Source organism: Argopecten irradians, chromosome 1, assembly GCF_041381155.1.
Source record: "Argopecten irradians isolate NY chromosome 1, Ai_NY, whole genome shotgun sequence".
Lineage (NCBI taxonomy): Eukaryota > Metazoa > Mollusca > Bivalvia > Pectinida > Pectinidae > Argopecten > Argopecten irradians.
Window position 1 is genome coordinate 63271072 of NC_091134.1, and position 12386 is coordinate 63283457.

Sequence of the window (12386 nt, forward strand, 5' to 3'; positions counted from 1 at the left end):
ATGATTTTGTTCTGTGAGCTGATAAAATCATAAAACGGAAGATGATCTTGTGAGAAGTCAATACTAAAGCATCTTAGGGAATACGTTGTTACTATACCATGATATTTATCACATCGTGAATATTTAGATTTGATGTTTATCCACATAGTTTATTGATAAAATGTTTTGACACCCACGTCTGAGCGATGATTAGATTATCGACCACATTAAGAAGTCATAAGTAACCTCTTTATAGATTGTAAAAGGACTTTATTTATAGTGACATAACAGAACAACTGGCAGACTGTCCCCCCTTTTAGTCCAGTTTCCAGCCAGAGAATGTAGGTTTCCCAATATCGGTTCGACTCAAAAGCGATCCGTGTCCCCAATGTGCTCCCATCCTTATAAAGATGTGATCTGCTTCAGACAGCGTTAGGACAACCACAGCTGTACTCTGATTATATATCTCGTTGTGTGAAGCATCTGTAAATGATGACCCCATTATTGCGCCATTGACCACAATAACAGTTTGGAAAAATTGCTGTTTTTCACAGATAGACTTCCAAGAGAATACATAGGTTCCTGACTCCGGAACAGTAAAAATACCGTCACCTGAATTGTAGCCATTGCCATTGTTTACTTTCACCAGATCGTACACGATTGTGTTGTCTTCATGCAAATTTCTGTCGCCGGAAAGTTCAACGTGAAATGCAACGCGCTGTGTTAGGGAGGGGCCGACACCTGCAACACAAATGTGGCACGTAAGATAATGCAAAATTCGTAAATGAACTTTTCATTATTAACCATATATATATTTTGGAAATATTACTTTATATGCATAAAAAATAAGTCCTATTGGTCATATTTTATGTGAATTTATGTATTAAATAAAAGTGGTATAAAAGTGTATTTAAAAGATGTTCTAATATTTACAAATATACAATTTGTAGTGAATAATAATATTAATATGTATCTTTGCCGTGCTGTGTTTTACTCGCGTGCGTAATATAACATATATTCGCGAGCGCTGCGTTTGTCTATATGTGTATGTACGTTTATGTTTGTGTTCCCGTTAGTAGTGTTCACTGATGGACTTTTATGACGGACAGGACATGTGACTGTTACGGACATTGACGAAGTTGTTTGATTGGTCAGTATTGTCAGTTAAACGTATTTGCTATATATCTTTTTGTATTTCGGGAGATTTGAATTTCATCCCTGTGCTTGGTTGGACGTTTCTTTTTCTTGGTCGAGAAATTCATTCATTTGGTTCAATCTGTTGCCTTATGATTGACTGGTCGTATTCATGACATACGGAGTATACATTGCAGTGTATACATTGATACATCATACGTATTAATGTCTTTTAAAAATGGAATAAACATGAACGAATCTGAATCTCATTTTGTGAACATATACCACCTGCTACACTTTATATATAGCTATTAAAAATGAGCACATAGTCGAAAACTACGTATATTGTACAACTGTACTAACATATAGAGAATACATGGTCAGTGTCTTAAAACATAAGCTGCATTTCGCCGAGAGTAAAGAAGTCGAGCCACGTTTGTCTTTCTGTCACGAGTCAAAAATACAGCTTATATTTTAATACACTGACCACGTATTCTTTTTATCCTGGAACTTTACCAAAATGCATAATTTGATTTTTATATATATAACAGTGTTACATTTATTAACATATTCGTATCACAATGTTTAACACACAAACATGTCCTACTTTCATACAATGGATCAACCAGTAGGAGGTAAATTCTCATCCTTCTCGTACACATTTGAACTTGATAACCGATTAAAAAAATCTTTCAAATTTCCTTAATCAAAGAGTAAAAGCTCAAAGCGGTGAAAAAAGGCGTCCAGAAGTCCTACATGACGACAACCGTGAATGACTGTTGGGAAATGTATTTTTGCGCCAAACGGCAATCTGTGACGCCACGAAAACCTCACAATATAAAATGTCGCTTGTGTAGTCGCTTATGTGCTATTGGTGTATTGGTACTTGACTGACATTTGTTTTCTAGTGATACCGTCCGAATCTCAACTGATTTGATCATCTGACAGAAAACTTCAAAAGGGAGTAACAAAAGCAAATCTTAGTCATAGGATAAATACAATCTATCATTTGTTTCCCTTCGTATTAGATTTATGATAAGATTTTCGAGATTTTCATTTTTTGCTCGCCACAGGCTCGCTAAAAATGAAAAATTCTAAACTCGTATCATAAATATGATATGAAGGAAAACGAATGGCAGATCCTCTATATATATATTTGTTAATCGTACCGTATTCAAAAATAACTATTTAATAATTTACATAGCTAATTAAAAAGCATTCAATTTAACCAGAAACAACGCGTTATTATTTGTTTAAGCAGTCCTTGGCCACATAGGATATGTGATTTTAAGACTGGATTTATACGGAAGCCCGTAAGTGCCAAATTAAAGCAAGATATGACAAAACTTACTGAGAACTACTTTTGCGAATAAACACAATACTTTTGTGAAAAAAGTAATGCTTTTCTTGGCAATACTTCTTTATTTTTCATATCTTATTTGGCACTAATCGCCTTCTATAGTATTTACTTACGTTTTGTTTTTATTCTTGGAGAAATGACCTTTGCATTGTCAGTGGGCAATTCCAACGAATCACTTGATGACCTATGAAATGAAGATTCGCGAGTCTCATTGTTAGTCATAAGCATGTTTATACTGCCCGATATGGATGAGTCCTTGTTCAAGTTTGCGTGTTGCTGCGGCACTTTGTCCTCCCTTGATATGGTTGATGGTTGGTTCATGTCTGCAATCTTTTCCTCTAAATTGTCGATGATTGTATCCTTATGAAGTATTGCCCGGTCCAGTAATTCAACCCGCCGCCTAAGTTCTGCCATTTCAGACTCCTGATTGGTAAGGACTATTTCAAGTCGGTCAAACCTGGCACCCCTTTCGGTCAGCAGTCGTTCCATTACTCCGATCTTTTGGTAAACGGACTTTTCTAGCTCCTGCAATGGTTGCTTGTTTGGACTGATGTAGTTTGCATAAAGAGGATAAAAATAATTCGTTACGCACAGTATGAAAGCGAATTTTACGATCATGACTGCTGTCCTGATGGTTATGGAAGTGTGATTGTCTTATCTTCTTTGACACACGACCCGACCCCATAGACAGATTAGAAAACATGACAGACAGTGTTCCTTCAACAGTATACATTTATAATACCGTCTATCTTCTTAGACATACGACCCGATCCTATAGCCAAATCCGGATAACATGACAGTGTTCCTTCAACAGTATACATTTATAATACCGTCTATCTTCTTAGACACACGACCCGACCCTATAACCAAATCCGGATAACATGACAGTGTTCCTTCAACAGTATACATTTATAATACCGTCTATCTTCTTAGACACACGACCCGATCCTATAGCCAAATCCGGATAACATGACAGTGTTCCTTCAACAGTATACATTTATAATACCGTCTATCTTCTTAGACACACGACCCGATCCTATAGCCAAATCCGGATAACATGACAGTGTTCCTTCAACAGTATACATTTATAATACCGTCTATCTTCTTAGACACACGACCCGATCCTATAGCCAAATCCGGATAACATGACAGTTTCCTTCAACAGTATACATTTATAATACCGTCTATCTTCTTGGACACACGACCCGATCCTATAGCCAAATCCGGATAACATGACAGTGTTCCTTCAACAGTATACATTTATAATACCGTCTATCGGCTTCTAAGACACACGACCCGATCCTATAGCCAAATCCGAATAACATGACAGTGTTCCTTCAACAGTATACATTTATAATACCGTCTATCTTCTGTTTGTTGTTTTAGTTGGGCATAAATTAATTATTTTATCATATTTCCTTATAGTTATCTCTATTTCGTCTTACTTCCGCGTACTTACCAACTTTATACACCGATGGATATGCATGCAAATATACGACAACAGTTGGCAATAATAAAGTTTAATAGTCAGTATGTGATGAACTTAAAAGTGTTTTTTCGACCAGATAACAACTTGAAGCTTGGGAATCTAAACATATTTCGGTTTTTCTTATCGTGTTCTATATTGTTGGCACCAATGAATTGATACCTTGGTCTTTGTTACATACACGGCAGAGCAGTCTGTTTACTAACCGCATGTCCGAGATTGTAAACAATATGGCGCGCTGTCAACTGTCAGCCAGACGACAGCAAAGCACCTACACCACTAATATTATTCATAAGCATTGACGGTAAAACTATGTAACAAGATACGATTCATAATCATGTTACACATACCTATCAACCATATTTATGGTTTAGTAGTCTATATTTCTTTGGAAAATAGCTGTAGTTTACACCGAAACGAGAGAGCTGTTCCTTGTATACTTCGCCGGGACGCAACAGTGTTTGCCTAACTGATGTTTCGACGACGCCGATTTGCTGATATGATCGAGGCGAGCGAAGAGCGGAAACCTATGAGGTTACAAGTGTGACGTCAGTAGATGGTGTGTCGTCACTCGCAATGTATAAAAGGCGGTGAATACAAGCTCAGATCGCGTGCCCCGAAACGTTATATATGGCGTTACGGCACGTAAAACTCTTCATTCGGTCAGCTCAGATCGGCATTCTGTTTCGAACGGTAGCCCGGTAAATAAATCCAGAGCTGCTTGCTGTGTTCCCGAGTATATATTTTATATATTATACCAGTTGCTGTTTGCTGATATATATCCAGTACCAGTATAATGGCAGCAGAGGTAATTACTTGGAGAATAAGTTATGAATAGAAACCAGACCTGATAAATATATGTTTGTGCTTATCTAAGCACATTCTGTTTGCTGTGCCGACCTACCTCCACCTTCAGAAGATGTGTACGATTGCGTTTATGTATGATGACTGAATAGTCAAAGAAACATACTTTTATATCTATTTATTAAGCCTTCGTGGTAATATTATATTGATTTAAGGCCAATAATGCACCTTAGTCGACATTGTGGCACCTTTCTGTGCTTGGTAGCACCTTCACTGTTGCACCTTCAGTAAAGGTAGCACCTTCAAGGTCCGGTAGCACCTTCACAGTGCACCTTCTAAGGACTTGCCTTGCACCTTCACTATGACTGTGCCTTACTACTATATGTAGATTTCAAGGGGTAAGCCTATTAAATGAGGCAGTAGGGATAATTTCCTCATTGTCCATTTGTTGCTCTTGTTTGTGAATAAATGTTGTGAATTTTATATTTCTCTTATTTGTCTGTTCTGAGTTGTTTAACAGCTGGGGTCAAGAGATCCACAAAAAGTTTGTTTGTCTCGACCAAGAGGCCGAGCGAGAAACATCTTCATATCGTCTACTTTCTAGAATAACATTTTTGTTGACACCGTCATAACGATTAGGAATTATGAGGTTGAAAGGTTGAAATCCCTAGCTTGTCGGGCACACTTCATACATGGGTAAATGACACATGTTTTACCTTTGACCTTGGGTATGTTTGGCAATACGCTGGTAGATGATGTTGAGTAGCAACACAAATGGATAGTCGTTTTATTTTATGGAAATTTTGAAGACTATCAATACAAAGATCAATCACAATATGTTAATCATTTGCAAATTATCAACTTATAGTTTTGCCGTATAAAAAGCCATATACAATTTTTACTTTTATTTATATACATATATTTATATGTTTTCGATTAACAAATATTTTTGTACACAACCATACAACGCACACTACACAGGCTACATCACGGTTACTTCCAGCGACATCTGAGTGGTATCATTTTTTATCTATGCTTAGCCACTTTAACTTTTACATATCTTGATAAATTTAAACATATTTAAACAAAACTAAACGAAGATATTTGATGTTTATTATGTAGAACTGTCACCTCTCTTGTCAAAAACACCACGGTGCATCGTATAACACAGATAATATAATATATCATCCATCGAACTGGAAATTAAGTCTGGACCCTGCAATGTAAAACCACACTGTGATTATGTGAAGGTTCGAATTATTCAGACCGGACGTGTATTTATTTAGTACAGATTAATTACACTTAGAGCTCAAACAAGTGTCAAATAGGTAAGTCTAATACCTTAAATGGGTAATCATCCAACATGCAGCCAAGTTAATACTGCATAACATGGCAAACGTCCTGTGGGAACTCCCAGAAATGTCTCATGTACAGTCTGTCCACTTCTAAGTATTCGTCCATGCATTAGCAAAGGGTGCAGTGGTTGATCTGTCTGAGAAAGGTACAGATGTCTAAAGTATGAGTCTCCAGGATCTATTTGAAGTGCCAACCCATAGGCCTCGATATGTCGAGTATTCAACCACGTAAGTTATAAACGTTTTTATTGTCATAATTTGAGAAAAGAACATAATTTATATAGGCTCATCTGTAATTTAATTCATTTGCCTATATCATCTTAAAAGCAATAAGATAAAAAGCTGAAATGGAAATGACATTTTAAGAAGTCGGGGTTTCAACAAATTATTGTGGAGGAATGGAAACACAAAACATAAAGCATAAGTGTGGGAATTGTCGATAAATAGATGATTGAAATAATGGTAACGTTCTTAAACCCGTAATCATATCCAAATATTGACACGTGCTTTTGAGGACATAATTGTTCTAAATGTTCGAAAATTGAACATATTTTTTAATGCACTTTTATCCATACATGTATTTAAGATCATGCGAACTAACTATTCAACTATGATAATTCTCTTAATAATCCAAGAACATACTTTGAAATTAGTTGCAAATAGACAAATTGTTCACAATACCCTAAAAGTACCGTAATAATAACAATTGAAATCATACCTGACATTTTAAGTAATAATATTTAAATAATTCAATTACAGAAATAAATTTAAATGTTGGTTAAGAGAAATTGGATGGAATGACGTACTGTAGGCTTAAATAAACTTTGAAAACAAAAGCATTTAAATAATGTAGTATGTTGCTAAACTTTATAAGAAATAATCTTTAAATAACCACTTTTATCAATGATAAAGCATTATTTGTCAACTTAAATGAGAAATTTGGGAGAAAGCATTAACCGTGGACATACACTTATATAATGTAGCACGTATTGTCTATTTTTAAAAGACATATGGTTGGCAAATATTGTCAACTGCGTGTAATTTGGAATACGCTAAACGCTAAATAATGTACAAAATAATAAACACTTGACATATGTTGATAGATGATGAAACAGAATATCGGCAAAGATAAAATTAAAAAAGAATACATTTATTTTGAAAAATATAATAAAAATATTGATAAAAATAAAAATAAATTTCTTTATATTTCTGAAACATTCAAAGTAAATATCTTAATTATGGTAAAATATAGTGAGAAAAAATTATTTGTACGACAAAAACATAATGTGATTGCCAAGAAAAGCATTTTGCATTGCGTATATTGTAGATGATACATGGGATCATAGCTTTTAAAAATCCAATTACTACTATTTGACGGCTAGATAGCTGGAATAGGCGGACAGTTACATTGTCATGCAGGGAGACCTGTTTACAATTAACATCTAAAACGGTATCGTGATATCCATTCACAATGTCGAATAACATCAAATGCACATCTGAACTAATTGTTTTATTAATAAGATTTATTAAACTTGAACAACGTGGTATTATATTTATGAGTCGTTCAGCATTTAGTTATATCGATCGTAACATACTGCACAGAATAAAAGAGAAGTTTAAATTACCTCTCTAACACAATCATGAGCCGAGGTACACAGCTTGATCTCGGATTTGTACGATGATCCGGATTATCGGGCAATACATACTTGACCAAGAGAAACTTTAATATCTTGTGGATGGATTAACGAAGTAACATGGTTAGAACACGGTAACATATTTTAGTTGGACAGGAAAGGATTTGTTTTTGGAAACAAAATGGCGTTTATTCTGATGTAGAATAATAATGAATGTCTTGTTGATCGGTCGGTAAGTAAGTGTTTAAATGTTTATGTAGTTTTTGTAAATCACAAAGTTTGAAGTACGGCTCGGTTTTATATTTATGTAGTTTTGATATACTTAATATTTAGTGAAAATACCAACAAGTCTGAAGTATGACTCGTTTTTTTTCAACATAAAACAAATAACTGTAAAACATATTGTGAAATGGCACATGTGTATAATAATTAACAGAACCGCGCGCATGAATTTTAGCTTTTAATGATATATATTAGTATGTTCTCAAAATCATGTTTTAATCCAGCACCCTGCCACTTTTCAAAATAAAACATCATCTACGCAACTGTGAGAATACATTACTATCTAGTACAAAGGCATTACAAAAAACTATCCGATTTTTAAGGTCTTTGTTAACCATTTGTTCCTAATGACAACATCATTTAATAGTTTACGTGATTGTTTCCCTAGACAAAACGATATGGATACGGAGGAAATGGAAGAGGACAATGATATCCTTCCGGACTTACCCGAAGGAGCACTTCGTGGGGCCGGGAGAAGAAGATCATCGGTAGGTAGTTTACTGAACTATAGTAATAAGTAAAACGATCTGTTTGAAATCAACTTGAGATGAAACGTTCTGTATGAAAATCAGTTTTAAAAAGACTAAGAAGAAAGTAAAATCTTTCGAGAGAAACTACAGCATCAGTAGTACAGGAAATGTGTAAAACAATCACCAAACACTGCCACACAAAACAATCACCAACAACTGCCACACAAAACAATCACCAAGCACTGCCACACAAAACACTCATCAAACACTGCCACACAAAACAATCCTCAAAACCTGCCACACAAAACAATCACCAAGCACTGCCACACAAAACACTCACCAAACACTACCACACAAACCAACACCAAACACTACCACACAAAACAATCACCAAAAACTGTCACACAAAACAATCACTAAACACTGTCACACAAAACAATCACCAAGACCTGCTACACAAAACAATCACTAAAAACTGCCACACAAAACAATCACCAAACACTACCACACAAACCAACACCAAACACTACCAAACAAAATAATCACCAAAAACTGCCACACAAAACAATCATAAAACACTGTCACACAAAGTAATCACCAAACACTACCACACAAAACAATCACCAAACACTGTCACACAAAACAATCACCAAGACCTGCAACACAAAACAATCACCAAAAATTGCCACACAAAACAATCATAAAACACTGTCACAAAAAACAATCATCAAACACTGTCACACAAAACAATCACCAAACACTACCACACAAAACAATCACCAAACACCGCCACACAAAACAATCACCAAACACTACCACACAAAACAATCACCAAACACTACCAAACAAAATAATCACCAAAAACTGACACACAAAACAATCATCAAACACTACCTCACAAACCAACACCAAACACTACCACTCAAAACAATCACCAAACACTGTCACACAAAACAATCACCAAACACTGTCACACAAAACAATCACCAATACCTGCAACACAAAACAATCACCAAAAACTGCCACACAAAACAATCATAAAAAACACTGTCACAAAAACAATCATCAAACACTGTCACACAAAACAATCACCAAACACTACCACACAAAACAATCACCAAACACCGCCACACAAAACAATCACCAAAAACTGCCACACAAAACAATCATAAAACACTGTCACAAAAAAACAATCACCACAAACACCGCAACACAAAACAATCACCAAACACTGCCACACAAAACAATCACTAAAATCTACCACACAAAAACAATCACCAAACACTGTCACACAAAACAATCACAAAAAACTGCCACACAAAACAATCATCAAACACTATCACACAAAACAATCACCAAACACAGCCACACAAAACAATAATCAAACACTGTCACACAAAACAATCATCAAACACTATCACACAAAACAATCATCAAAAAAATGCCACACAAAACAATCACCAAAAACTACCACACAAAACAATCACCAAACACAGCCACACAAAACAATCACCAAACACAGCCACACAAAACAATCACCAAACACTGCCACACAAAACAATCATCAAACACTGTCACACAAAACAATCATCAAACACTGTCACACAAAACAATTACCAAACACAGCCACACAAAACAATCATCAAAATCTACCACACAAAACAATCACCAATACTGCCACACAAAACAATCACCAAACACTGCCACACAACAATCATCAAAACTTGCCACACCCGACATACATTTACCTCGCTGGAAATCTACCACCAATGAATATAAACAAGAGCCATTTGAAACCTGTCAGATAATACATTAATAGATTTCTTTTATGTCTAGTGGTATATTGATATGCAGTAATTAAAGTAAATAAATGTCATCTCTATTGTACCGAGGTTTTCCAATTACAGTAAGGGATGCATATATCGAAATCATTTTACATTCATAAATATGTTCCTCCAGCTCCATGTTGAGGATGAGTACCTTGAGGGAGGTCGGAGGCTCTCCATAGAAGGATACTTAAAGGGCAGGAGGCGATCTTCCATTCGTAGAGGAAGTAATAGTCTAGATCTAACACAATTCCAGAAGAAACACACTCAGAAAAAACATCCTTTTGAGATCTACTCCTCCGAACCATTGTGGGAACAAGTGGATGATGAACCAGATATACCAGAAAGATGGAAGGGGAACCTTATCGATAAAGGGTAAGTGTCTGGTTATTGTGTGAGACACTCGAGAACTTCTGTCAATGAGAGACAATATTTTTCTATATGAGGCATCGCTATGGTGTTTTTGATTCCGTATTTAGGGGGATAAGGATTATTCTGGATATAGTTTCCGGCCATTGTCAATTCATTTAACTTTGAGCGCATGTTGAAACCAAATACAAACGAATCAATTTAATTGTTATTTGTATATCTGATGTTTATCAGTGATTTATGTGTTCAAAAAAATCAATTAATGAGTTTTACAAGTTTTATCATCTGTATCATTTCTGCAGGTCTCTGTATTCATTAAAGAAAGAAAATATTGCTGGTAGAGATTTACCATTTCTGGTGAAACCACCAAGAAAGAATGACGACGAGATCGTCCTAAACAACACGGAACAAAAGCGAGAGAGGGACTATATTTCTCGGAGTCATCTGACAGATAACAGCCAGACTAAATTCAATCGTGCAGTAATCCAGCACTTTTACAAGGCTCCAGCTCCACGTGCTCATCCGGGTTATGGTATGCCAAGACCGGAAACGACCGAAAATAGTCCGTTTCGACTTTTAATGAAGGACTTGGAACGAGATCCGAGTGTTGTTGCTATAAATAACTATCCGTCCTTAACAGTTCCTCCTTCTTGTTCTAAATCACCAGGCTTTTGTGAAATCCTTGGACCAAGTGCATGTGCATTGTGTATAGAAGGATCGAATAGATTTATTGGTGATGAACTTCAGAAAATTATCTTTCCGGAAATAGAAATGACTTCTGCTAAGTTGGTTCAACCAAAACTCGCCAAAATCATGCGTGAAGGTCATCTGAATAATTTAAGGAAACTTAAATTACGTGAGATTCCTTTCCCAAAATTCATGCTACCATTGAAAAGACAGGAGAGCAATCTTCTCGGAAAGAAAATGTCTGCCTTAAGACGAGAACGGTCTAAGCTGAGTTCTGGGCCTTCCAAACACAGCTCCTATAGTGTTTCCTCCCGAACCACCCATCTTACAGCGGTTCACGAAGAGAATTCTTAAACAACTCTATTTGTGACAATAACGACTGTAACTGTCGTGAAAACCATTACTTATTATTTCGGCAGGCACCAACATAGGTTCCAACATCGATAATTATCCTACAGCAACAACAGAAAGTGTTATATCAATAGGTTATATTAAGGATATTTTGACGTATATGTTGAATTGTCACAGGGCTCCAGATTGAGACAATAGTGCTTTGAAAATATTACTGACAGAATTGATAATATCGGAAAAATACCGGCCAGTACTGAAGAAAACAGACAGATGTTTGAAAAGAATCGTTTGAAATGGCGACTACTACACTATTGCATTGGTATATGTATTTGTTACCTGAAATATTAAATTATTAGATTAATTGTCCAAATATATCCATGTTAGGAAATAACGAGTTTAAATTACTATTGTTACATTACAATGATCCCAAGCTGATACTTCAAGGTGGTGTGCTCGGGTTATCGATCTTCTTACAATCAACATACATGCACGTATCAAATGATTCAATTAAACCAGATTCTTCAATTAATTAAACATAAAAGACCTTTGAGCGATGAAATCGGATGTGCAATTCGAATCCTCCCATTCAGACCTGCATATTACTATTTGCAATAATAAGTTGGCACCTGAATAACACCTGTTCTTATGG

At 35.7% G+C, this 12386-nt stretch overlaps 2 protein-coding genes across 3 annotated transcripts; one reads left to right on the forward strand and one right to left on the reverse strand.

Annotated features, from left to right (window-relative positions):
• Positions 1-253: 253 nt before the first annotated feature.
• On the reverse strand, positions 254-4194 carry LOC138304854 (uncharacterized). Its single transcript, XM_069245185.1, has 2 exons — positions 2587-4194; positions 254-720 (listed from the first exon to the last, which is right to left on the reverse strand). The coding sequence occupies exons 1-2, from the start codon at positions 3089-3091 to the stop codon at positions 296-298; spliced, it is 930 nt and encodes a 309-aa protein (XP_069101286.1). The 5' UTR covers positions 3092-4194; the 3' UTR covers positions 254-295.
• A 2087-nt stretch (positions 4195-6281) lies between these two features.
• On the forward strand, positions 6282-12107 carry LOC138304837 (uncharacterized). Of its 2 annotated transcripts, none has more exons than XM_069245174.1 (4): positions 6282-6346; positions 8423-8522; positions 10464-10705; positions 11002-12107. In XM_069245174.1, exons 1-4 carry the CDS (start codon positions 6282-6284, stop codon positions 11738-11740), a joined length of 1146 nt encoding a protein of 381 aa, XP_069101275.1. In that variant the 3' UTR covers positions 11741-12107. The 2 variants fall into 2 exon arrangements, with proteins under 2 accessions (XP_069101275.1, XP_069101266.1); XM_069245165.1 differs by lacking the exon at positions 6282-6346 and adding an exon at positions 7654-7984.
• The last annotated feature ends 279 nt before the right edge of the window (positions 12108-12386 follow it).